The 26,692-nt window shown below is 47.7% G+C and overlaps 1 protein-coding gene across 4 annotated transcripts in view; it reads right to left on the bottom strand.

Moving 5' to 3' along the window:
- Positions 1-26,692, bottom strand: part of RPS6KA2 (ribosomal protein S6 kinase A2) — a 452,505-nt gene that overhangs the window by 349,839 nt on the left and 75,974 nt on the right. For 2 of the 4 annotated variants that reach the window (XM_008007794.3, XM_008007793.3), the window contains one exon: positions 10,652-10,702. The exons of 1 other annotated variant lie outside the window; for it this stretch is intronic. In XM_008007794.3, coding sequence (XP_008005985.2) covers positions 10,652-10,702 — 51 coding nt within the window. Of the gene's footprint in view, positions 1-10,651; positions 10,703-10,797; positions 10,871-26,692 lie in introns of those variants that run through there. One more of the 4 variants, XM_008007798.3, reaches the window with a different exon arrangement.

Below are 26,692 nucleotides of genomic sequence, written 5' to 3'. Positions count from 1 at the left end.
GAGTGAGCTGTACCTTTCCCCTTCCTAGGCCCTGGGGATTTAGGAAGGTGGGACTGTATGGTTGTGTCCTATCCATTGGGAATGGAGTGGAAGGGAAGTGTCTCCTGGCATTTGAGGCACTGTGGAGGGCGCAAGTTATCCCCTGCACCCCAGTCTCACGGCGAGAACAAAGAGCCCAAGGAGGCTAGAGCTCCAGATGGGGTAACCTTGTCTCCCAGCCCCCTGGACCTCTGAGAAAGTGGCTGAGGATAGCCCTGCCGGTGACCTCATGGGAAAGAAGCTTTGCAGACAGGAGTGAGAAGTAGGCCCTGTCACAGGGAGGCCCTGGTGTCACCACAGAGGTACATGGTCTGTCCCATCTGGACCAAGACAAGTGACAGAAACCTTAGGTACTGGTTTTGCCAAAAGGAAACTGAGGCCCAAAGAGGCCACACAGCCCAGGCACTAGGACAGTGGTGTCCCCGTGTCCACCCCTCCCTCAGTCTCCTCATGTTTGACCACATTCTCCCTCAGACGCAAAACCAAATCGTGGCTGCTCTTTACCACTTAGCCCTGTTGGCTCAACCTTAGCACTGTTCAAGGCAATCGGTATGCATGTGTGTGTGCATGCAGTGTGCGTGTATGTTTGTAAGTCTAAGGTAATCGGTATGCATGTGTGTGTGCATGCAGTGTGCGTGTATGTTTGTAAGTCTAAGGTAATCGGCATGCATGTGTGTGTACATGCAGTGTGTGTGTTTGTATGTCTAAGGCAATCGGCATGCATGTGTGTGTGCATGCAGTGTGCGTGTATGTGTTTGTATGTCTAAGGTAATCGGCATGCATGTGTGTGCACATGCTGTGTGTGTGTTTGCAAGTCTAAGGCAATCGGTATGCATGTGTGTGTGCATGCAGTGTGCGTGTGTGTGTTTGTATGTCTAAGGCAATCGGCATGCATGTGTGTGCATGCAGTGTGCGTGTATGTTTGTAAGTCTAAGGTAATCGGCATGCATGTGTGTGCGCATGCTGTGTGTGTGTGTTTGCAAGTCTAAGGCAATCGGTATGCATATGTGTGTGCATGCAGTGTGCATGTATGTGTTTGTATGTCTAAGGCAATCGGTATGCATGTGTGTGCAGCACATGCTGTGTGTGTGTGTGTTTGTATGTCTAAGGCAATCGGTATGCGTGTGTGTGTGTGTGCAGTGTGCATGTGTATGTCTAAGACAATCGGTATGCATGTATGTGTACATGCAGTGTGCGTGTATTTGTATGTCTAAGGCAATCGGTATGCATGTGTGTGTGCATGTATGTTTGTATGTCTAAGGTAATAGGTATGCATGTGTGTGTGCATGCTGTGTGTTTGTATGTCTAAGGCAATCGGTATGCATGTGTGTGTGCGTGCAGTGTGCATGTCTGTTAGTATGTCTAAGACAATCCGGTATGCATGTGTGTACATGCAGTGTGCATGTATTTGTATGGCTAAGGCAATCGGTATGCATGTGTGTGTGCATGCAGTGTGTGTGTGTGTGTTTGTATGTCTATGCGCATGTGTGTATGTGTGTATATGTTAAAGGGAGGAGGGAACATGAAGTTCAAATTCCCCCACAGCACCTGGCGTGATCCCTAGCACATGGACTGTGTAAAGTCACATTCTTAAGTGAAAGTATCTTGGGAAACCGGCCTCATTTTCCCTTATGGAGCTGATCTCGAATCACTCAGGATCTCGCACCGAGCTGTAAGCCGGCACCAGGGTTACACCCTGCTGTGCACCGTGGTCCCTGAGAGACTCACTCAGCCTCACGTGAAAGTCCTGTTTGCTCCCAGTTCACAGGTAAATAAATCAACAGCTCCATGGAGAAGGAATAGCACCTTCCCATCTGGTCCACTCCCAGGAAACGACTGAGGGGTGGCCTGCCCCCCCACACCTGTGGGCGTTTCTCATTAGGTGGAACGAGAGACTTGAGAAAAGAAATGAGACACAGAGACAAAGTATAGAGAAAGAAAAGTGGGCCCAGGGGACCGGAGCTCAGCTTACAGAGGACCCACGCTGGCACAGGTCTCTGAGTTCCCTTAGTATTTATTGATAATTATCTTTACCATCTTAAAGATAAGGGAGTGGCAGGACAATAGGATCATTTTAGGAAGAAAATTAGTAGTAAGACATATGGATAAAGACCTCTGTGACATGAATAAGTTCAAAAGAAAATGCTGTGCCTTGATAGCATATGCAAACATCTCCACAAACCTTTTAGCAGCATTCCGCCAGCAAGTCCCGCCAGCAAGTCCCACCTTGGGCTGTAAGGTGGTTTTCTCCTATCTCAGTAAACAGAGCATACAATCGGATCTCACACAGAGATGTTCCATTGCCCAGGGATGGGTAGGATTTTTAACCAGCAAGCTGCCTTCAGGCACTTGTTTAACAAAGACACATCCTGCACAGCCCAAAATCCATTAAACCTTGAGTTACCACAGCACATGTCTCTTGCAAGGACAAGGTTGGGGGTAGGGTCACAGATTAACAGCATCTCAAATACAGAACAAAATGGAGTCTCTTATGTCTACTTCTTTCTATATAGACACAGTAAGAGGCTGATCTCTTTTTTTTTCCTACAAACGACCTTCACTCCTGCCCCGACTTTCAGGAGTCAACATGGAAAGGGGAGCAACCCATGACCCTGAGCCTTGCAGAGCGCAGGTGGAAACACAGGTACACAGGTGACTTTCCGTAGGTCAAAGAAACGGTTTCACATGCTTCTGTGATAACAGCTGCAAGCATGAATAAAGTCCAGTTTTCTCTGGAAGCCATTGATGGGTTCAGCGGCTCTCCTCAATGCATGGATAGCAAAAACATAGCTACTGTAAGGTGAGGTCTGTGATTTATTGTTATTACATTTCAAACAGAGAGTCTTAAAGTAAAAATATTTGGGACCCAGTAATGGAGAAGTCCCAGCAGCAGTATCAGGATCATGGAAGGAAACACATTTCCTGCCTTACAGGTTCTGGTTTCCGGGCTCAGCTGAAGCCTGTTACATGGCATTCGCTTAGCTTGGAAAAAGCAAGGCTAAGAATAATTTTTAAATTCTTTTGGAGTCATTAAAGGGTTACATTAAGAAAATGGAAAAATGTGATTTCCACAAAATAAATTGCAAGAGTAAATTACCTTTGATTTCAGTAAATGTCTACATCATAGAATCACAGTTAAGACCCTAAAGCCACATGGCTCGGTTCAAATCCATGACTTTACCACTTGGCTGTGTCACCTGGTACAACTTAATTGCCTCCATGCTCTCATCTGTAGAACGGGAGAGAGCAGTAATGAGAGTGAATACTTCCTCTGGTTGTGAGGGTCAAAGAAGGTCGCACTGTAAGGTGCTTAGAACATAGTGAGTATTCTATAAGAATTTACCAAAGAAAAGCAAAGGAAAAACAGGAGCAAAGAAGGGAAACCTGGATTTCCTTGGGGGAACAACCTTGGACACCGGAAGTTAATTAAGAAAGAGCTGTCAATTTCTTTACCTCCTCCCTGTACAGATAAGAGCATTGAGAAAAGGCATTTTGTAAGCAGTGGGGCACCACACAGATGAACGGCGATGACCTTGTTAGTTCGCTGTTACAAATCAAGTCCCAAGGGTCCCATGATAATAACCAAGTGCAAACAATCCCAGCAAATCCAGAGCTGTGCCCGTCCGTGTACCTCAAGAAAGAGACGCACCCAGCAGTCCTTTAAAGATTGTTTTCAGATCCATGACAGCATGACCAGCCTTGTCCATGTCCGCCACCAAATGCTGAATTGTGTGGCCGACACAACACTGTCCATGACCTGCTATAAAGCAACTTCTGTTAGGGTTCTTGCTGTTCAGCTAGAAAGAATGTGAAGTGTTTGGGCAGTTGTGAGCGTGCGGAATTGCCATGTGCGGGGCTTCTGAGTGCCCTGTGCCTAGCATCGCTCCCCGCTCTGAGGACCATGTGGTGCTGGGACTCCACTCCCACTGGGGAGGGCATGAGTCAGAGGGTGAGAGAAATGAGGCTGAGCCCCAGCTCAGAGCTGGGAAGAGCCCTGGCACTGCACGCCGCAGTGTGGTCAGGGTCATTGAAGGCCAGGGACATTTTAGTGATGGGCAGAGGGAAGGACACCAGGAGGTGCCTGAAGAGGAAGACTGTGAGGTGGGAGGTTCTGCCCCAGGGTGGCCGAGGAGCTGGGTGCTCCCTAAAGGAAGGTGTCAAGAACGGCAAGCCCTGAGGAGGTGCTGGAATGCGGGGATCAGGTCTAACAGCATGGGACCCGCGCTTCTCTCCTCACAAGGCAGCTCAGTGAAGCTGAAGGAGTGCAATCTGGCCACAGTGAGAAGGCAGGCGAGGGTGGTTGCAGGAAGGCTGGAGGAGGCCATGCCCCAGGCCTAGGTGGGGAAGCAGAGTGAGGCAGGGAGCAGGGGGTTGGGGAGGGGTCAGGGTCCCTGTCACTGACCACACTGAGTGTGGCTGCACTTCCCCAGGCACAGCCGGGTGCTCTCACGTTGTGAAAAACAAACCAGAAGGAGCCTGCAGCCATGAGCCCACAACTCCTGATAACGGGAGGAAGATGTGGCACAGGGACTCGGACAGCGGCCGCCACGGTGACGCCTGCATCCATGCAAGCACCTGTGTAAACACATGCTACAGTCACATGCTACATATTTCACACATTTACACACTACATAACGTGTGTGTTCATATACATGTTAATCAACACACATATGCAGGAACAACAAAGCACTTCCGCAGCCTTGACATTTTCTCTACTGAGTTCTGTCCTCTCAACATACACCCATGGAGGTGGCATGACCTTCCCAAGACCCAACGGCCAATGGGGCGACCCCACCTGGGTCTCTCAGCTGCAGCCTGGGGCTTTCTCCTCCCTGCCAGCTCCAGGGCAGGTGGCAGGAGGAACAGCCACTGCGCTGAACAAGAAAAGGACCTAGAAGTTAGGCCACGTGAAGAGAACCACAGCCCTGGAGTGAGCCTCCACGTGACTGGCCAGCATGGGTAGTGTGTGCAGCATCTCTGGACTCATAAACAGTGCTCCTCCTGACACTGGGCTCCACAAAGCCGAGTGCCATAGGAAACTCCCAGATGTTGCCAGGGCTGCAGGTCAGCAGGCGCACCCAGCACACCAGCCCTCAAGTAGAGGACGCTCCGGGAAGCATGGTGACAATCCACGGCCACGAGCACAGTCAGCCCTCCTTAGCTGTGGCCCCTGCACCTGCTCCCACCTCCAAGATCCCTGCTGCCCGCTTAGTGTGGGATGAAATAGGTTCCTTATTGCATCCGCAGCCCAGGGACAGGCTCAGTGTGCACCAACACATAGAGGCTCCATAAATCCTGCAGTAATAACAAGATAATGACTTTGTTTAACTTTTAGTAGATTATAAAGGATAACCACCATTCCCGATAGCTCTTATTTTCTGAGACCTTGATTTAGAAAGTGCTGGCTTAAAGTGGTATAGAAGGTGTAAGATGTGGAACTGGCATTTAAGTAAGAAAATTCAAAGAGCATCTTACTTTTTTGAAAGACATGGGGCTAAGCATCACATTTTAGATGCGTGACTGAGCGATTTACTTAATTTGTTTTGAGCTTCATCTCCTCATCTGTAAAATGGCAATACTAAAAGTCATATAAAGAAACAGTGATTATGAAAAAATTGGCTGGGGCAATAGCAGGCACTCAGTGATTACCAGCTCTTCTGAACAGGGTAAGGGAGGTTGAGTGTACGCTCCCTTCACGGTGACGTGGTCCTCCAGCCTGTTACAAACAAAACACTTCCTACTTTCTAGTTTACTGAAGGTCAATGTCATAATGGCTGTGATTATGATGTAAGAAATTCCCAGAGTGAATTACAAATTCCAAACAAAACATTTCCTCTGGGTAGCCTGAGGTGTATAATTATCATGATGACGTCTTTTGGGTTGCACTGGTAAGTGGCAGTGACTTGTTCGATTAATGGATTCAATACTTCTTTTCATGTCAGTGAATAGAGGATACCTTCAATTGGTGAAATTGCCTGAGATACAAGACCTATCCACGTCACTAAACCCAAGATATACCGAATAACTTCAATCTGTACCACATCATCACCCAATGATAATAGTGCTATTTAAAAATTTTTTAGAATAAGTTGAGCCTTAACTTTAAGCCTATAACTTACATTATATTTAACTTTCAAATATAATTATTATACTAGCAATATAGATTTCTTTGGAAATTATAAAAATATGAAGAAAATAAAAATTACATATAATCCTACAACTGAATGAAAAGCCTTGGTAATTTTTGGATTTGTGCGCATGTGTGTTTTCCTTTCAAACATTTTCTAAAAATCCTACCTGTTTCTATAAGGAGTGAGGAGGTGGGCTATAGCTGAATATGATAGAACATTGGATCTACTTTTTTTTTCCTAAAATTATTTTTTGATTTTTCTCCAGCTATCCCAAAAAGACATTTATAAGTATGACCTCAATCGAAGGATTTTTCTAGCTCAAATTCTAACTCTGATCACACCACTATTTTCTGCTGAAGTGCAATGCACAGATTTTGAAAGCCCACCCAGTGACTCAAGTAACTACAGGAAGGAAAAGGAATTTGTCTCTTCAGTGGTTGTTTGGGGATGGAATGCACAACAGCATAGAGGTTGCAAGGTGCTCCTTTTTAGCTGCAAGTATCTCCTTTTGCTGCCACCCCTGTTCCGGAAGCTTCCCTCAGCACCCCACTCGCCCCACAGTGTCTGCACCCAGCTGCATGGCCCTGCGGGCCTAACGTGCCTCTCCTCCCTTGCCTTTGTTTACAAGTCCAAGGAACATGCCTCCCAACTCCCGAACCCAGCTGCACCCAGATGTCTGCACCAACTCACCGCCACAAGAGTGAACGAACGTCCCCTCCTTACCCGGGAGCTGCCCTAGCAAAGAGGAAGGGCTCAGCTATCTGTGGGAAGAGAAGGCTCCACACTGGAATTTTTGTCTCTGGAAACAGACTGAAGAACCAGACTTTCATATTTTGTTACCGAGATTCTGCTCAGTTTTTAGTGTAGCCTATCACCTCCCCATGAGCAACGCCATCAAAAAGCCAAATACACCTGCGACTACCGTCTCACATACTTCAGCTTGCAAGGCAGAAGCACAGAATGATTTGATGAAAAAGACAGAGGAAAACAGAAAAATCACCCCTCTAGCCAAGACCACAAAGTCCGCGCAGATCAGCGTGGCCCGGATCGATGTGGTCCAGAGGTGAAAGCGTAGTTAGAGGAAGACAAAATGGAAGGAGGAGCCAGCTCGTGCTCCCTTCAGGATCCTAGTCGGAAAATTAATTTTGTGACTCAGCTAAGGGATGCTGCTGTCACCCAGGAACCCTTCAGACTGGGCTCCACTTGCCAGCAAGCCTCAAAGGGACCCAGGAAGGGTGAACATTCGGCCAGAATGTGTTGAGTGTCCACAATGTTCCAGGCTTCACCCCGCACTGCAGCTCCCTAAATTGCTTTGCAAAGGACTGAGTTTGAGTCACCTCATTATTTTATTTGCATATCAAGTTACCTGACAAAAGAACACATTGTTTCCCATATTATTAAGAACTAAAGACAATACCTCCGCAAACACATACACACACACGCTGGTGTCAGGCAGCCGGCCGACACAGAGTGTGTGCACGGATTGCTAACCATGGCAGAGCCTGCTCTCACTGTTTGGGTGCAAACCTTGGGCGTTTTATTGTTCCACGACTGGAGTCTGCCTCTGTGTCCCCACGTGTAGAATCGCTACCTTCGCCACCGCTGCACCGTAATAAGAGTGCTCACATTTCTCTCCTTCCAATAGCTGGAAATCTGAGGAACAATTACTTTTTCTTTATTCAAGTCCCACACAATTGATAGGTGGCGGATCAATGCAGCTCTGTAACACAGGGCATGTGTGTTCACTTCGAAGTCATAAGAAAAGTGAAGAAAGAGGAGGAAACCCAGAGAGGGCCTCAGCAGGCAGCAGTGGCCCGGGACGAACTCCCCCTGTTCTGGTTGAAGTTGGGTGTGGACAAAAGAAAACATCCTCCCTTTGGAACTGGAACCTCCTTTGTGTCTCTTCTAAAATTTCATTTTTTATAAACACAAACACATAAAGAGTGAAATCATGCTGGAGAAAGAGGACATACAATTAGCTGTGGAACTAGAGGCACCTTGCAGGACTTATTAGGCAAAATCCATGAAAGACGCTGACTGCTATGTTAGTGCCACCCATGCTTCTGGGACCATCCTGGTGAGCGGTGGAATGTTGCTTAGTGAAGCAGCAGGGGCACCTGCCTCTGCCTCAGAGGCTCAGTCTGTGTTAGGAGTTTCAGCAGGAGACCCTGGAATCCTCTAACCTGGTATAACAATCTGTTGAACGTCAACTTTCATGGAGTCTTTTTAAAAATATGTACAGAGAGGGGTGGGTAGGGAGGGAGAGAGAGAGGAAAAAAAAATAATAACCAGAATGATCAGCAGAGGGAGAGTTAAAGCCTTCATTTGGCAATCACTACTGCCTTCCTACCTTGTCAGACTTCTGGACTGCTCCTGGGTGATGCTGTGTGAGATCTAATTTGTGTTTTTTATCCTAAACCTACGGGGTTCCTGCCTATCAAATTCAAGGCGAATCTGGGAACATTGCCAGGAGTTTAACCTGCTCCAGGGCTAAAGGCAGTGGAGGGGATTTTGCTGGCCCTCAGCCCACAGAGACCCTGTGGCCACATGGCTCCTGGGGTTCTCCCATGCTTTGACCCTAGGATGTGACCAGACACAGTGTCCTGGCAGAAACAGCCACTCTCCTGGGAACACTTTCCAATTCCAACTATGGCACTTATGGTTAACACCTGGCCGGCCTGGCTGTTGACTTAGGCAGGAACGGCTCTCCAAGGGCGCCCACACCCTACCCCGGCCCTGAACTCAGTGTGCAGCACCCACCAGACCCATGCTTGTGCCATTGGCCCAACGTTCACTGCTGTGACAAAGAGAGGAGAAACACCCAGTATTGGAATGTGCCATCTTTCTGTAGAGTGCTCAGGCTAGGTGTGGATTGGGATGATAGAGATAATAATAAAACGTTTTCATTTGCCAAGAAACACAGTTCGTCACACATTTGGATAAAGCCACATCAAGTTTTGCTAAGAATCACCAATTACAGCTTGACTCTTTTTTTCTTCAATAGATTATGGACCAGACAGACAAGAGATTATGAGAAAGGAAGAGAAGACTGTATTCCTCCCACGCCAGCAGGCCTTGTTTGCTGAGTTGATGTAAGTTAGGATGTAATCCAAACTGGGGAGTCAGCCATTTGCCTAACCCCTTAGCTGAAACAGTCAGAACCAGCTTGAGATTCTGTGTGCCCACTCATCACCTTTGCACAGTCACCATCAACCATACAAAACACAAGTTCCACATCCAATAAGGAAACTCAATTTATGCAAAATGCGTTCAGACCCAGATAGTAGTACCACAAGTATGGAAAAAGTAAAACAGTGGAATTCAAGTGTCAAGCATTGCTGGCAATGGAATGCAGCAGGGACCTCTCGTCCAGGATTTGGGACCACCTAAAACCAGGTGGGACTCGGCCTCTCCCGTCAGGGACTTGCAGGCCCCAGCGACAGCGCTGAGAAAAGGCAGCCACACCCTTGTGCAGTGCCCTCCCTGGGCAGCTCCGAGGGCCACCCGCTGCCCAGCAAGATCCCTATGGCAGAGCTCATGCTGTCCTCAGAAGACCTTTTTAACCTTATTATTATTATATTTTTGCTTTTTAGCTTCAGGAAAGCTGCCAGAAAATCAGGAGTATTTTTGTTTCACATGAACTACAGCACAGTTTAAGGCATCAACGTAGATGAGAATAAGCTCAACCAACTTCCAATGACCCGTTTGGCACCTATAGGGAGCAGGTCCATTTAGCCTGCGGCGACCACTGCAGAGGCGCGGCCCCAAGGATGACCAACCCCATGACATCACAGCCGCACGTGGCGTGATTACTGACTTACTACATTTCACCTGCGTGATGCAGCCCAAAGGGATCAAAAACAGCCATTAAACTATCTTTAAAAATGTTTTGTTAATAAAGGTATTAAAACCAGATAGATGCCTGAAATAGAAGAAACCTACCTCCATCTAAAATTATCTATTTTAGTCCTAATTCCTAGAAAAACTGTTGCTGAGCCACACACACGAGTCAGCAACCAACCTGCAAACCCCGAGGGCAGACACAGCCCCGGGCGACTTCAACACCCCACCTTTGCCTCGCTGTCATGGCTCGCTTCTGCCTCTGGTAATTCCAGCTTATTTTGAAGGCACATCGTAGTTTTAAAAGGAATATTGGACATAAAGTGATGCACAGATTCAGAATCAAACTCAAATCATAATACATGGCAAGATGACATCCCCAGTTTAGCACGCTAGGCAGCTCCTGCTGTACAAGGACATTACTGCACAAAGCACTCGGATTCCCCACAGGATGCCAAAAAATTCACATTTTCCTGTGGAGTGGTCCAGCCTTCTAAAAGCTCTTCACAGCTTGCCCTTGCTGGACTCTGGGCACCATGAAACAACTCAATAAACTGAACAAGACTTCATGTTTAACTTTAAAAAAAAAATGTAACTCACGTGAACATGGAAAAAAACGAACCCACAGGAATGCTTCTTACCTCTGCGGATGCAGCTACCTTTGTCTTGGAGGCAGCTGAGTCACTTTTGCCCTGTGAAAACGGAAAGGAAGAAATAATTCCTTTAAGGCACAGGACATATTTACAGTCAGCAACTTCATTAGCAAGGGCATTACTACCATACTCACCAGGCCTGTGAGCTTTTTGTTTCTAAACATTAATCTCCACATCATTTTAAATAATTGGAGGAGTTTCTTTCGCGTTCAGGAAGCCCTTTTGAGAAAGCCTACAGAAGAAAGGAACTTGCGACTTTTGCACAACTTTTAAAATTCAGCCAAAGGAAGTGATGGTGTTCCCATCACCAACCTCAAACCTCAACGGAAAGAAAGTCACTCTTTCAAGCTCCCAATGTACAGCATTTATCTTCCGAGCTGCTCATCAGTGATGAGCAGGCAAATGCTTTCAGGTGACTCTAAACTCTAGTCTACAGAAGAGGCTTATTCCAGCTATTTTAATCTGTAGATTTCATCTTCATCCGTAAATACGCTCGCATACAACTAGTTAAAATTCCAATCATGCTTGGTCCCAGGGCTTAAACCCGGAAGCGCATGTGTCTAGGGGGCCTTTCTTCCTCCCAAGCCTCTTTTTGGCCAGCATGGTTTGGAGGTGACCTGAAGATTTTACTCAGCAACGTGGTTTTAGGACCGTTGAGAGCAGAGACAACGGCTACCCTTACTCCTTCCCATTCCATACTGTAGGGGCCACACTTCCATTTTCTACTTTCTCCCTTAGCCTTTTCCTGCCACATTTCTCTTCTGTTCTCTGTTCCTTGGCTGATACCCACTGAAATATAAGAGATGAAGGAAGAAGCCAGAATTAAAATGAAATCTCCTTTACCCCCACTGATGACTGCCGTTCAAGTGTCAGAAGACAGAGGGTGGGAATCACCACCTAAATGAAATGAGAAGGCTAACAGGAGATGCCAGTGGCCTCTGCTGCCTCACATGGCCCTCGGTTGTCATGAGTCAGCACAGCTTTGGGTTTGGCTCCTCCCGAGCGTGCCATGAGGAAAAGGGTCCAGCGAGACCGCTGTGAGAGAAACCCCTGCACTGCGGGTACCCATTCTCACCTCAGCCTACACCGCGTCTGTCCTCCAACACAGCTGATGAGCGGCAGGTTTATTGAGCTGAGCCTATACTGCGTCTGTCCTCCAACACAGCTGATGAGCGGCCGGTTTATTGAGCTGAGCCTACACTAGGTCTGTCCTCCGACACAGCTGATGAGCGGCAGGTCTATTGAGCTGAGCCTACACTGGGTCTGTCCTCCAACACAGCTGATGAGTGGCCGGTTTATTGAGCTGAGCCTACACCGCCTCTGTCCTCCAACACAGCTGATGAGCGGCCGGTTTATTGAGCTGAGCCTACACCGCCTCTGTCCTCCAACACAGCTGATGAGCGGCCGGTTTATTGAGCTGAGCCTACACCGCCTCTGTCCTCCAACACAGCTGATGAGCGGCCGGTTTATTGAGCTGAGCCTACACTGGGTCTGTCCTCCAACACAGCTGATGAGTGGCCGGTTTATTGAGCTGAGCCTACACCGCCTCTGTCCTCCAACACAGCTGATGAGCGGCCGGTTTATTGAGCTGAGCCTACACTGGGTCTGTCCTCCAACACAGCTGATGAGTGGCCGGTTTATTGAGCTGAGCCTACACCGCCTCTGTCCTCCAACACAGCTGATGAGCGGCCGGTTTATTGAGCTGAGCCTACACTGGGTCTGTCCTCCAACACAGCTGATGAGTGGCCGGTTTATTGAGCTGAGCCTACACCGCCTCTGTCCTCCAACACAGCTGATGAGCGGCCGGTTTATTGAGCTGAGCCTATACTGCATCTGTCCTCCAACACAGCTGATGAGCGGCTGGTTTATTGAGCTGAGCCTACACTAGGTCTGTCCTCCAACACAGCTGATGAGCGGCTGGTTTATTGAGCTGAGCCTACACTAGGTCTGTCCTCCAAAACAGCTGATGAGCGGCTGGTTTATTGAGCTGAGCCTACATTGCCTCTGTCCTCCAACACAGCTGATGAGCGGCCGGTTTATTGAGCTGAGAATCATAGCTCCATGTGTTTATTCTTGTTTTATGTCCCTAACTGGACGGTAGTTAATCACTGGCAGGAATGCAGTTTCTAATGCTGACTTTACCACTTGTTTTTGCCATTTATGTACCTGTGTGTATCGTACTGGGCGTGTACAGTGAGCCTATGTAGGGTTTCTACCCAGCAGCCCTTCTCCCCTCCAGGTGAGCGCTCCCTTTCTTTCTATGGGACCCTAGTTCTGTGGAGTCCAGGTGGGAATGGCCCTGCCCCACCCCATCCACCCGCCACCGGGAGAAAGGTCCTAGCAGGGCTCCTGCAGAGCTGACAGCCCCCTTGTCCTGGGATGGCCAGCCTGGCAGATGACCTAAGTCTGGGGTTTGTGCTTGCTCTGCCTTGGAAATGTGCCTGCCTGAGAATGGAGTCTAGCAAGGAGGAAGAGAAATTCAGTGTCCTGCTGACAGCTTTGGACCCCGGGATTCAGACCCACCAGAAACCATCTCTTTTCAATGGTGTGAGCCAACAAACTGCCAATTTTTACTTAAGAAGGTTTGATTCTGTTTCTATAACTTGAAAAAGATGGTGAGACCTGATGGAACATAAATGATGCTTTTACAGAAAAATACCTATTGCATGAAAATCCCAAATGTGCCACAACGTTGTGCCTTCGCCCATCACCTCATTCCACTCCATGACCAACCCTCAGGGCGACCAGCTTTTCAAAGGAAGTGCCCCACAGATGGCGCTACTAAGCCTGGCCGTTGGGACATCCCTGAGACTGTGCATCTGGGGTATGCGGTGCTTGGGGTCCCCCATAAAAAGACACATTACTAAATGTTGCATATTGTCTTGTTTAGAATCAATGTCTTTCCCTTCTCACTTCTTGGACTCTCTACTTTGCAAACAACATTAAGAATGTTAATTCCCCTGAATTAAACAGGGGAATCTGGAATGACTTGGACATTAAACGAGGATTCTCCAGCCACTCTGCAGCCACGTTATCCCTCCCACCTCCACCCGTTCTATTTCTCCAAACTGGCCCCCACACCTATCCTCTCTAAACCATGGTCAGCCTGCTGTGCGGGCTCCACTCCTGGGCCAACCCTGGGTGGGCAGAGAATAGGGGCAGCTTCCAGCTCCAAAAGGAAATCCCGGCTCCTCTCCTATGCCTTTCCAATCTAGGACATGAGAGGAGAGGACTCCCCTTGCAGATCCCATCTCCTCCCTTGGAGCATCTGTGACTGTGCGGGGTGGAGAAAGAGGCAGGGAAGGGAGTGAGGAGAGAGGGAAAAGGGGCCACAGGAAAGCTTTCCATCACAGGGGAGTCAGAGCACCCACAGGACATCCTGACTCCTAAAGTAATCCACTTTTCTTTTTCTTTTTTGAGGCGGAGTCTCCCTCTGTCACCCAGGGTGGCGTATAGTAGCACAGTCTTGGCTCACTGCAACCTCTGCCCCCCTGGTTCCAGTGATTCTCCTGCCTCAGCTCCCGAGTAGCTGGAATTACAGGTGCCCACCACCATGCCCAGCTAATTTTTGTGTTTTTAGTGGAGACAGGGTTTCACCATTGGCCAGGCTGGTCTGGAACTCCTGACCTTGGGTGATCCCCCCGCTTTGGCCTCCCAAAATTCTGGGATTACAGGCGTGAGCCACCTCACCTGGCTGCAATCCACTTTTGTCCCCTCCCTCCTGTCTGTCCATCCGTTTACATACCTGTGACCACATTATCGTCAAAATACATTTAGCATGACTTTATTATCATCATGGCTAGCTCCATCAGGAAGAAAAAAAAAAAAAAAAACTACCTTTGAGATGACATAAAACGTTTCGTGCAAATGATTGTCCTCCAGGGGTATTCTGCAAAGAGGACGTTTGTCAAATAGCCAAGCATGCTTGCAGAAAATAAATAGACATGGTCAAATATTTTTGTGTGTTTCGTTGATTTGAAGTAAACTATCAGAAATTTCTAAACAAATGCTCGCCAATCATTTTGGAAAACAGTATGGATTGAACCTTTTTTTAAAATCTAGAAAGGGACCCGGTGTTGTGGGAGAAATGTGAAAGGCAGGCATCATTGCTTTCATGGCACTTGGGGTCGTAGTCGGGATGACCAAGCTTCATTTGATCCTCATGGGTCTTTTATGATTGGACTGTAAGTAAAGCTGACAACCGAATTTGATAACACAAAAGGTGTTCGGCGTGCCCACAGTGCCCCTGCTTACCAGATGACAGAATAGCTTGAAGATTGTGCACATTCCTCAAAAGACACATTTAGACAGTCATGGTCAGGCAGTTGATAGAATCGATATCCGCTAGCAATTTCACAGTGAAATTAGTGCATGGGATTCTAGAAAATTGGACACTTTCAAGTGGCTATGTGGCTGGAGTGGTGCAGCTGTTTTTACCCAGCAAGCGTCCTGGCATTGGTTATTCTGGGTCTTTGAGAATGCTGTGACTGTCACTGCTCCTGCTGCACCCATCCCAGCACCATGCAACTAAGCTCTCCCAAGATGCTGCGGCCCGTGGTGGGGAACTCAGCCTCCCAAGCAGCCAGCCAGGGTTTATTTCCTGGCACTAGAACTTAGGCAAGCCATTGGACCCCTCAGCCCTAATTTCCCTGTTTGTACAATTGAGGAAAGACAGTCCCTTACACAGGGGTGGTGGGAGAAAGAAATGCACTGGCCCATATTTTGCTCCCAGCAGACAGTAGCCATCAGTGAACATCAGCATGATGACGATGTGAGGGAAATGAAGGAGTTCCCAGATTATAGCAGCATAAAGGACGCCAAAACATCTCGCTCTTCTTCGAGAAAGCTGGCAAGCGGGCTTCTTGTCTATGAACTCTGAGGAGTCAGATCCCCAGGTGCTTGAATAGCTCTGAGCTGTCCTTTATTTTGGATGAGCCCCGTTTTCCAGCTTTTAGGGTTGGGAGGGCAGAGGAGAAACGGCAGGTGGCACTGGGGATATTTTTACACAGGATGATGTGACCTGCCCAGCCTGCACCTGCACTCAGCATCATCGGAGTTCCTTTTCTTATACATAATTAATGGTACACAACCAATTTTACGATTTTACCATTTTGAAATCACATGGGAGTTACCAAAATGATTAATTTAAAATGGTTTTACCTAGACTTTGGGGGGCAGTCTTGATTCTTAAATGTCTTTGATGGCTTTGATAAACACCCTGGGCCCTCCCTGCAAAAAATACACCCTCACTGAACCCCCCACACCCACCCCTTCGCACCATGCACAGCCCTCAGGAGTTCCACCTTTGGTTTTCGGGGCGTCTCTAAGTGCCCCAAAGTTTCCCTCGCAAATTTGCACATCTACCACTAGATGGCAGCAGAGGACACAGCAAGTGAGAACACGCCTAGGCTTGTGCAGTCAATGAAATCCTGGAAACTTGTTATATTTTGTTTTAACAAAATATAGGCCTTGGTGTTCTTAAATCTTACTGATGTGCTCCTGGAAGAATAAAAATGCTAATTTACACAGGGTCCACGTTGTAGGAAGGCTGAATTTGGTTTCCATGACCCCAGACTCTCCCTCCACAGGTGCTCAGCTCTCCCCGCACCTGCCAGCTATATTTGGATTTCTGGCCGCTCTGAAGTATCAGCTACCTGAGGTTGCAGCATCAGCCAAGAAACTGTCTGTCCTAGACGCTTGCTGGCTTCAGGGCTGTAGCCTGGGGATCTTCTCGAGATAAAGCACAGTGGATACACACACAGACACATGACGATGCTGTCCACCCACATGTCTGAGCTCTGGGATTCCACGGCAGGCGCTCGGAACCGCAACAGGGCAGAGACGGAGCACGGGCAAAGGCGCACAGAGAGGACTATTGAACACAAATGATAATGTCCTCGGGATGGAGGAACCACTGTGGACAGTTAGGAAGACAGACACGCATGGAGGGCCAGAGCTGGAAGTGATGGTGGGCATTGCTGGCTGTATCTGACCACTGGGAAGGGTGGTTGTGAAAGCCACTGAGGGCGTGTGCCTCTCCCCAGCCACAGCGGTGGTGGAACAAAGGCTGGGGCGCTCACCACTCTTTCCTCTACCATCCGGCTCTGGGGGCCAGGTCCATGCAAAAACACATGGAGAAAGTACAGCTTAGAGAACTTCTACTTCCAGCAAGACGCCAGGCAGAAATGACTGAGAACGATCTCGCTATACCCACTAGAAATGGTGAATAAAACAAAACAAAAAAGGCGGTTCAATGAAAAGCTGAGTGGTAAGAAAGAAGGATTAACCCATAGGCTTCAGAAATGAGGAGGACTGGAAGAGAGAGAATTGAGTCCCCGCACTGACTCTGAGGCCATCCTGGGGGCATTTTCAGTTTCTATAATCTTCCAGGTTAGGTTTCTTGTTTTTGTGTTTTAGTTTTTTATAGATTGAGGTGAATGTCACATAACAAAATTAACCATTTTAACATGAACGATTAGGTGGCATTTAGTGCGTTCACGATGATGTGTCACCAGGCAATTCCCAACATCTGTCTCTTCCAGGCCCATGAAGCAGTTGCTCCCCACTCTGCCCTCCCAGCCCCTGGAAACCAGCAATCTATGCCGTCTCCGTGGGTTCACCTATTCCGGGCATTTGGCACAGACGGAACCGCAGTGTGGGGTCTTCTTGGTCTGGCTTCTTTTGCTCTGCATGATGTGCTCGAGGTTCATCCATGTTGCGGTGTGTGTCAACGCTTCCTTCCCTTTAGTGGCTACATAACATGCCATTGTTTGTTTACACCACAGTTTGTGCCTCTATCCATTGATGGACATGCGGGCTGTCTCCATCTTTTGGCAACTGTGAATTGTGCTGCTGTAAACAAGTGTGTGCATGTTTTTGTTTCAGTACCTGTTTTCAACAGTCTTGGATACACACCTTGGAGGGGGTCACACTGCAGCCTTTCCTGTGCTTCTCTGCCATTTGTGGTTCTCTTTTGGAGAAATATCTACTCAAGCCCATCGCTCATTTTTTCATTGGGCTGCTGGTCTTTTTGTTGTGCAAGCTTGATTTAAACATGCTGGAGATACAGGGAAGGAGGATGGGGTGGCTGTGAGGTGAGGAGCTGGACCTGAGGTTGCTGGGGGAGGCGTGAGCAGGGAGCACAAAGCCTGGACAAAAGCCCAGACCAGCTGAGAAGATGACAGGAGACGTCGAACTCATCCGGGGCTCAGGTTAAAAATACATGGATTTTACGTCTTCTCTGATAATTGAAAATGCCAGGCCTGTGCCTTCCGTGACTCTGGGTGTGAATTCATAATGACAAGGGTGGCTCAGGGTGAAGGTTGCTGGTCTGGTGCCAGGAACATGCCTAAGTAACAAACCCAGAACTCCGCTGAAGGTACCACCTGAAACTGAGCCCCGGGGAATGCATACAGAAAGGAAGCGGCCTCCGAGTACACGCACAGCCAGGTGCCCCAGAACCCGGGCAGCAGGGCGCCCTGCATGACAGGCAGAGGACACACAAAAAGGCAAAATTGGAGCCAAGAATTCCAGAGAACAGATGAACAATATTCGGGAGTATTAAAGCAGTATTGTTAAAAGTTATAAAATCATAAAGAACATAGTAAAGGAAATAAACGTAAACAAGTTGGAAAGAATAAAACTGCTACAGTTCACAGATAATATAAATCTCTACAGAATCCAAGAGAATCTACAGAAAATTTATTAATTTGAATAACAGGGTGTGGAAAGGTTATGGATGCAAAAGTAATATTCAAAAGCAAACAGTGTTTTTGCTCTCCAGCAGAAAATAATTTTAAATGATAGCATTTGCAATTGTAAGAGAGAGAGAGAAAAGAGAAGAAAAGAAAAAAAACCTTGTAAGCTATAAAAGATACATCTAACAAAAATGTGTTACGAAACATCATTCAGTGTTTAACCAAGGGGAGGGGTCAGAAAAGATGATAAACTGTATTGAAAGATATAAAAGAAGACTAAAGTAAATCTTAATACAGTAAATACGGCAATTTTTCCAAAGTCGATCTATAAATTTAATAAAATCATAATCCAAAAAGGATGATATTTTTCTGAATTTAAATCAAAGTGATTTTGAAGGCTGAAGGACAGCCAACACCAATTTAAAGACATGGAAGCAAATACAAGCCACGGCAGGGAGATATCGATGCTTACGCTAGCGTTAGAGGAACTCAGTGGGTGCCACGGGCACAGCAGAGCCTGCAGACCTGCCTGCCTCCGCGTGGGGCTCACGAAAGGGCAAAGCTGTTGGAGAACAGCAGGGTGAGACGGCCTCTTCAACGACTGGCGCCGGCTGAATGATCAACCTCATACCGTATATATCAATAAATTCAAGGCGCGTTAAAGGCCAGATGTGAAAAAACCAAACCACAATGTTTAAAAGGATATCCAGGAGATGATATGGGTGTTTTAACTTGAGCTACTAAAGGATTCTTTAAACAACTCAGAGCGCCATACATTGTTTTACAAATTGTTTTTTAGGCTGGGCATGGTGGCTCACGGCTGTTAGCACTTTGGGAGGCTGAGACGGGTGGATTACCTGAGGTCAGAAGTTCGAGACCAGCCTGGCCAACATGGCAAAACCCTGTCTCGACTAAAAATATAAAAATTAGATGATTGTGGTGGCACGCGCCTATAGTCCCAGCTACTTGGGAGGCTAAGGCAGGAGAATCTCTTGAACCCGGGAGACAGAGGTTGCAGTGAGCTGAGATCATGCCATTTCACTGCAGCCTGGGCGACAAGAGTGAAACTCCATCAAAAAAACAGCAACGAAATTAACCCATTAACTCATGTGTTAATGAGATGCATCCACTCCTGTCAGAGAGCGAGTTCCTGGCTTCTGCAAACAGCACTGTAAGTGCCAAGCAGCATCTAGCGAGAGCTGGAGAAGCAGAAATTCCAGCCCACTGCTATTGACTACATTGATGCTCTGATAAACCCAACATTCAGCCACTTTGGAGAGCAGTTTGTCAACAGCAGATTAACTTGAAAATGTGCAAATCTTGTGGCCCATCGATTTCACGTTGACGCGTCTACACAGGGAGTGTAAGTAACTCTGGCACACACTGATGGGGAGACAGGTGCGACCTTTCTCACTGGCACTGCTTCAAAGATCAAAACATTGAAAGTAATCTAATGGCTCCTTGGTGGGAGTGTGGAAAAGTGAACTACGGCATTTTCCCTACCATGATATTCTCTGCAGCTCTCAGGATTGTGCAACGGAGCTCTGCGATCAGCAGGGGCCAATCCCAAAATATCCTAAGGGGTTGTTTTTAAAGTAAGCCTCCAAAGCAAAGAGACCGCCTTCCACCCAGTAAAGATCTAAAGCACACCTGTAATTCACAGACGCTGGCTCTCAAGGACTGAATTGTGTCCTCAACATTCCCGTGTTGAAGCCCTGCCCCCGCATGTGGAGGGTGTGAGTCTGGAAGTGCTCAGGGACCCCCAGGCCTCACAAGACGACTGAGAAGTCGGAGGAGGGGCCTGGGGACCTGTGCTTGGTGACCCCCACCCTTGGCTGGTGGAACAGGGGAGAGCCCGGGGCTAAGGGACAGAAAGAACCGGTCACCCATGTGCCAGAGCCGCTCTGGGGCCTCCGTCTAGTCAGGATCCAGATCACACAGCCACGATCATCCACATCCCGTCCACAGAGCACGGGCTCTACATCCTTAGGTGAGCGTCCAGGGTGTTTCCTTCCCGTGAGCAGATTCGGCTCAACTCATCCTCCTCTCATCTCAGACTCTCACCAGGCAGGAGAAGGACTGGATGGCCGACTGCAGAAGGGACTCACCAAGTGGGGTTGGCCAAGAGAAATAACAGCAAGGCCGGAGCTAGGGTTGCTCATGGCTGCTGGAAAAGGACTCACCAAGTCCCTCAGGTCACTGGAGACAGCTAAGGCTCTCAGTGGCAAACAGTGGGGTGGCAGACTGGGGAGGGGATAGTTTTTTGAACTTATCCCAAGGATACCACCATATTTTGAAAACTGCCAAGATGTCAGTGCTCCCCCTTTTCCATGGGAGCTAGGGAAAGGCCTCCTCTGCTTTTCTTCATGGTGGGGGGCTTTGCTAATTTCTCACGCAAGGGGATGGCTCAAAGCAGGAGAAGTGCTACTTGGCAAGCAATGAGTAGAGTCACTGTGACCAACATCAGCATAGTTCTGGGCTGCGTCACGTACCCCAAAGTCCATACACTGAAGTCCAACCCCCAGCGCCCGGGAATGTGTCCTGATTTGGGAAAGGGCCATTGCCAATGGGCTTATCTGAGGGGCGGTCAGCCTGGAGTATATGGGCCTAGTCCAATACGACAGTGTCCTCAGAGGCACAGAGACAGGTGCATGGGGGACGATGGCCGCCTGGCCATGGGGAGAGAGATGGGGGAAGAACCAACAGCAACCATGAAGCCAGAGAGAGGCCCGATCAGAGCGTACCTCACAGCCCCAGAAGGAGCCAGGCCTGCGGCACCTGGACCTGGGCCTTCTGGCCTCGGGACCGTGAAACGACCCACCCCTATTAAGTCTCCCAGTCTCGGTGCCTTGCTTCGGCAGCTGGCAAATGCGTATACCACAGAAGCCAGAGGATCCCTTCATGAGCCCACCCAGAGGAGCTGGAGAACCAGGCGAAAGCATCGCTCAGTGTTTAACCAAGGGGAGGGGTCTGACTTGAAATATGAGCCAATCACAGATATCGAAGAGTCTCTTGGTGGTCTTTTATGGGCATTTAATATGCTATTTATAGTTTTCACCTACACCTGTAGAAAATACAAACTTGTCTTAAATTGAGACTCAGGGCAAAAAAGTGCATCTGCAACATTGCACATCAGCCTGGTTGGATTACATAGATGTGGCCAAGACTTTCTAAAAATTACTTGTAACATCCCAGGCTGAACAACCAACACTCCCCAGTGGACTAATGCAGAGACACACACTGCAATCAAGGTCACACTCTCAATCAAGGTCACACTGCAATCAAGGTCACACTGCAATCAAGTTCATTGCAATCATGACCACTCCGATATTCGGACACTTAACTAGCAGAAAGAGATCATTTTACCGACTCCTATTAGAACTTCCAGTTCCTCTCCCAGCCTTTAAAGACTAGAAATGTATCTAAAGAAACAGTATTGCTGGGTTGTAAATAAGACATCACTCCTCTAACAGAAATACAAAACATGTTGGACCTTTTCTCTCTGCTTAAATTTATGAAGATCATCACTTTAGAAAGACAGATCAACATATCAGGTTCTTATTAAGTGTATTTAAGACTAAGGTAGGTCATCATCAACTATTTTCACAAAGGAACTGGAAATCATATTTCACTCTTAATTGTACATAAGTTAGCTGTGCATTTGGGGGATTGTTCAAGATGGCTTCTTAATGCCAGTGGCTTCTCCCTGTCACTTGGATGCTGTCCTCACACCCCCTGGTGTCCTCCCAGGGAAGACTAGCCGACTTGACCCCCTGCTGAAGCAACACTCTTGGGGTCACAGCTCCCAGCAGAGGCAGGACTTGGCTCTCGTCAGGTCAGAGGCACCTGGAAGGGCTGTCACAGAACTACATTCACCCACCAAGGTCAGGCAGGTTCACCTGGAGGGGCTGGTCCAGGGCTACATGCACGCACCTAAGTCGGGCAGATGCACCTGGAGGGGCTGCCCAAGCCCTGTATGCACTTACTCGGGTCAGGCAGGTGCTTGCTAAACAGGCCCAGGTGCAAATGACAGAGGAGGTCAAGCAAACTAGGAACCTTCCTGAGGACAGATGACAGAGCTAGGAGACAGCATCTCTGAGATGCAGCAGGGAGTTCCAGCAGGAGCCAGGAGAGAGGCAGATGGAGAAGCAGGCATGGTTTAGAGTCCAGAAGGCAAAGCTCTCCCTCAGAGCTGAGTATGGGCAGAGTGTCCCAACCAGCACTGTCGACATTCTGAGTGGGTGACTCTGTCATGGGGCCTGCCCTGTGTTTGCTGGGATGTTCAGCAGTATGTCTGGCCTTGACCCACTAGGGGTCAGTAGCATGTCCCCCTGGACAGCCCAACTTATGACAACCAAAAATGTCTCTAGAGGCCGGGTGTGGTGGCTCACACCTGTAATCCCAGCACTTTGGGAGGCCGAGGTGGGCGGATCAACTTGAGGTCAGGAGTTTGAGAGCAGCTTGGTTAACATGGTGAAACCCTGTTTCTACTAAAAATACAAAAAATTAGCCAGATGTGGTGGCAAGCACCTGTAATCCCTGCTACTCAGGAGACTGAGGCACAAGAATTGCTTGAGCCCAGGAGGAGGAGGTTGCAGTGAGCTGAGATTGCTCCACTACACTCCAGCCTGAGCAACAGAGCAAGACTCTGTCTCAAAAAACCACCACCACCACAACATGTCTCTAGACATTGCCAAATGATGTCCCTGGGTTGGGCGATGCAAAATTACCCCTGGTTCAGAAGCAATTGAGTCTTTAGAAGCACAAGTCCAGCCTGTCGGGGGTCCCAGCAGGTTTTGAAGATGGAGGACTCAGGTATAGGAGAAGACACACCCATGCACCAGACTGTTAAAAAAGGTCCTAGCTGTGCCCTCAGGACCAATCAGAAACCAGCACTAAAGCAGCAGCACAATGTTAGAGCCACCAGAAGGAAGCATGACTCGATCCCGAGGCCCCGATTGCTGAGCTGGGCCTCAAGTCCTCCTTTGGCACCAGCAGAATTACTCAAAAGCCTGTGTCGCATCTTAGAGGCAGATGGCTACAGCCTACTCTGGGAGGGAGCTGATGGCCAGGAGAGAGCTGGGCCCTGCCTGACATGGGAACTATCCTCCCAGGCCCAGCTCAGCCCGAGTGCAACAGAAGCCAGAAGTGCACACAAGGTGCAGGCAAGCAGGGATTGTTCAGCACAAATGCACTCGTCAATTCTAACTTATTCATAAGCTGACTCAGCAGAGTGCTTCTTCCTCTGCTCTGGGTGATCCTGGAGGCCACCCCAGGGCTTGTCTGATCTCTCTCAGCCAATCATAGGCCTCTGGCCCCAGGATAGCTAATTTGTGTCCACTTGGCTGGGCTGTGGAACCCAGTTGTTTGGTCAAACGCCAGTCTAAATTTGCTGCAAGATATCTTTTAGGTGTTATTATTATTATTATTATTTGAGACAAGGCCTCTCTCTGTCACCCAGGCTGCAGTGCAGTGGAGCCTTCGCAGCTCACTGCAGCCTCCACCTCCTAGAATCAAGCAATCCTCCCGCCTCAGCCTCCCAGGAGCTGGAACTACAGGCAGGAGCCACGTGATTACGTTGAAATCAGCAGATTTGAGTAAAGTAGATTACCTTCATAATGGGAGTGGGCCTCATCGAATCAGTTGAACGCCTTAAGGGAAAAGTCTGAGCTACCCTGAAGAGCAAGGAACTCTGTCTTCAGACGGCCTTGGGACTAGAACATCTACTCCCAGTAGAATTCCTAGCCTGCTGGTCTGCCCTGTGGACTTGAGACTTGCCTGCCAGTCCCACAATTGTGTGAGCCAATTCCTTAACAAAAGTAAATTGCTGTCTCTCTCTAGATAGACAGATATAGATACAAATGACATAGATATATGCATACATATGTATATAAAACTTCATGTATACACATGCACACATATCTAAAACTACATATACATGTACACATATCTATAACAGCATACATACATGTGCACACCTATGCATAACTAGGTATACACATGTGCACACCTATCTGTAACTACATATATATGTGAACACTTATTTGTAATCACATACGCACATGTGGACACCTATCTAGAACCACACAAACACATGTGCATATCTATCTATAACTACATATATACACGTGCACAAACCACATATACACACATGCACACCTATCTATACCACATATATACATGTACACATCTATCTTTAACTATATATATACACCTGCACACTTATCTGTAACCACATATACACAAGTGCACACCTATCTAAAACCACATATATACACGTGCATGCCTATCTGTAACTATATATATGCACATGCACACTTACCTGTAACCACATATATACATGTGCACACCTATGCATAACCACATATACACACGTGCACACCCATCTGTAACTACATATGTACATATGCATACCTATGCATAACCACACATGTACATGTGCACACCTACACATAACCCCATACACACACGTGCACACCTATCTGTAAGTGCATATATACATGTGCACTCCTATGCATAGCCACACATGTGCACACCTATGCATAACCACATATACACATGTGCACACCTATCTGTAAATGCATATGTACATGTGCACACCTATGCATAACCGTATATGTACTGCTGGAGGCTGGAAAGAGTGAGGGTCATGATCAACTCAGTATACCACTAGAAGCTATATGAGTAAGCAGCAAAACTGTTTCTCATAAATGCAGAATGTTGGCACATTGACAAACTGCCTCTGCCACCCAGAAGAAATGCTGAGGGCAGTCACGCCCCAAGGGCAGTGTTTCTTGTGATTAGCATCTGAAGCCTGTTAGCAATCATATGAACCTGTGATCAGTTAAGCAGCTGACCAATCGTTACCTCCTCCTCCCTGCTCCTTACCCAATAAATATGAAGGGCTGTGGAAGCTCAGGGGCTGCCTTTGCTCACTAGAAGCAGGGAGCTCTCTTCTTCTTCCCTGGCTCCCTTCCTTTAAAACAGTTTCTTTCGTCTTAAGTTTTCATTTCTACGTTCGTCCCTTTGTTCAGTATCATAATGACAGTCTCAAGAAGTAACAGTAGTAACTACTGTAATGATGGTCTCAAGTAGTAACCATGGCAGTCAGCTACAATGTACAGGTGCACACCTGTGCATAACCACATATACACATGTGCACACCTATCTGTGTGCATGTCTATACATGAGACCAGAGAAGTCCTGGAGTGGTCTCCTTGTCTCATCCGAGACAGAGGAAGCATTCTACTGAATAAATTTATGAATAAGTTTGGCTTGATGAGTGCATTTGTGATGAATAATCCCTGTTTGCTTCCACTTTGCATATGCTTTCTGGCTTCTGTTGTACACGGGCTGAGCTGGGGCTGGGAGGATGGTTCTGATGTCAGGAAAATCCCCAGCTCACCCCGGCTGTCAGGTCCTTCTTAAAGCAGGTTGTAGCTAGTGGTCACTCTGTATACACGTGTCTGTATATGTGTAAATTTTTCTGTGTTTGTATCTACCTGTCTGCATCTTTTTGGATCTGTTTCTTTGGAGAGCACTGACTAGTACAATCCCATTTGCTTGTAAAGGCAGTCTCATTCCGAAATAAGACAACCTTCTGAATTCTTGATGTAAGCCTCTGCCTGTCTGGGACATTCCCCAGGAAGCTGGGGAGGGACTTGGTGCTTTTTCTCTTCACCCCTCACGTGTCACCCCCCACTAGGGTGCCAAGGCAGGCCACCCAGTTCTGCGGGCCTCAGTCTTCTCCCCAGGTCACTGGCTCTAAGTTTGAAAAGATGTGTGTGGGGCAGGGATTATTGGTTCTTTTGGTTTATGGGAGCTGTTGCTGCTTTCTTCTACTTAATTGAGGGTTTATTATTTTTTAAGTAATTACTTTCCCTAGACAATGGGACCAGAAAACATCTGAAAGATAGCGACTAAGTTCAAGGCTTGCTCCATGCCAGGCACGGTGCTCCTGCTTCGAGAGCTCCACTCAGGTGGTCCTTATGAGAATGTGAGCACACGAACACCATTTTTCAGCTGATGAAACTGTTGTAGGAAGTCAGGGACCCCGAACGGAGGGACCGGTGGAAGCCATGGCAGAAGAACATAAATTGTGAAGATTTCATGGACATTTATTAGTTCCTCAAATGAATACTTTTATAATTTCTTATGCCTGTCTTTACTGCAATCGCTGAACATAAATTGTGAAGATTTCATGGATACTTATCACTTCCCCAACCAATATTCTTGTGATTTCCTATGCCTGTCTTTACTTTAATCTCTTAATCCCCGTCATCTTCGTAAGCTGAGGATGAATGTTGCCTCATGACCCTGTGATGATTGCGTT

The sequence above is a fragment of the Chlorocebus sabaeus genome, chromosome 13 (assembly GCF_047675955.1).
Source record: "Chlorocebus sabaeus isolate Y175 chromosome 13, mChlSab1.0.hap1, whole genome shotgun sequence".
NCBI lineage: Eukaryota > Metazoa > Chordata > Mammalia > Primates > Cercopithecidae > Chlorocebus > Chlorocebus sabaeus.
The sequence above is the reverse complement of the archived record's forward strand: the minus strand, read 5'-3'. Positions and strand labels throughout refer to the sequence as shown.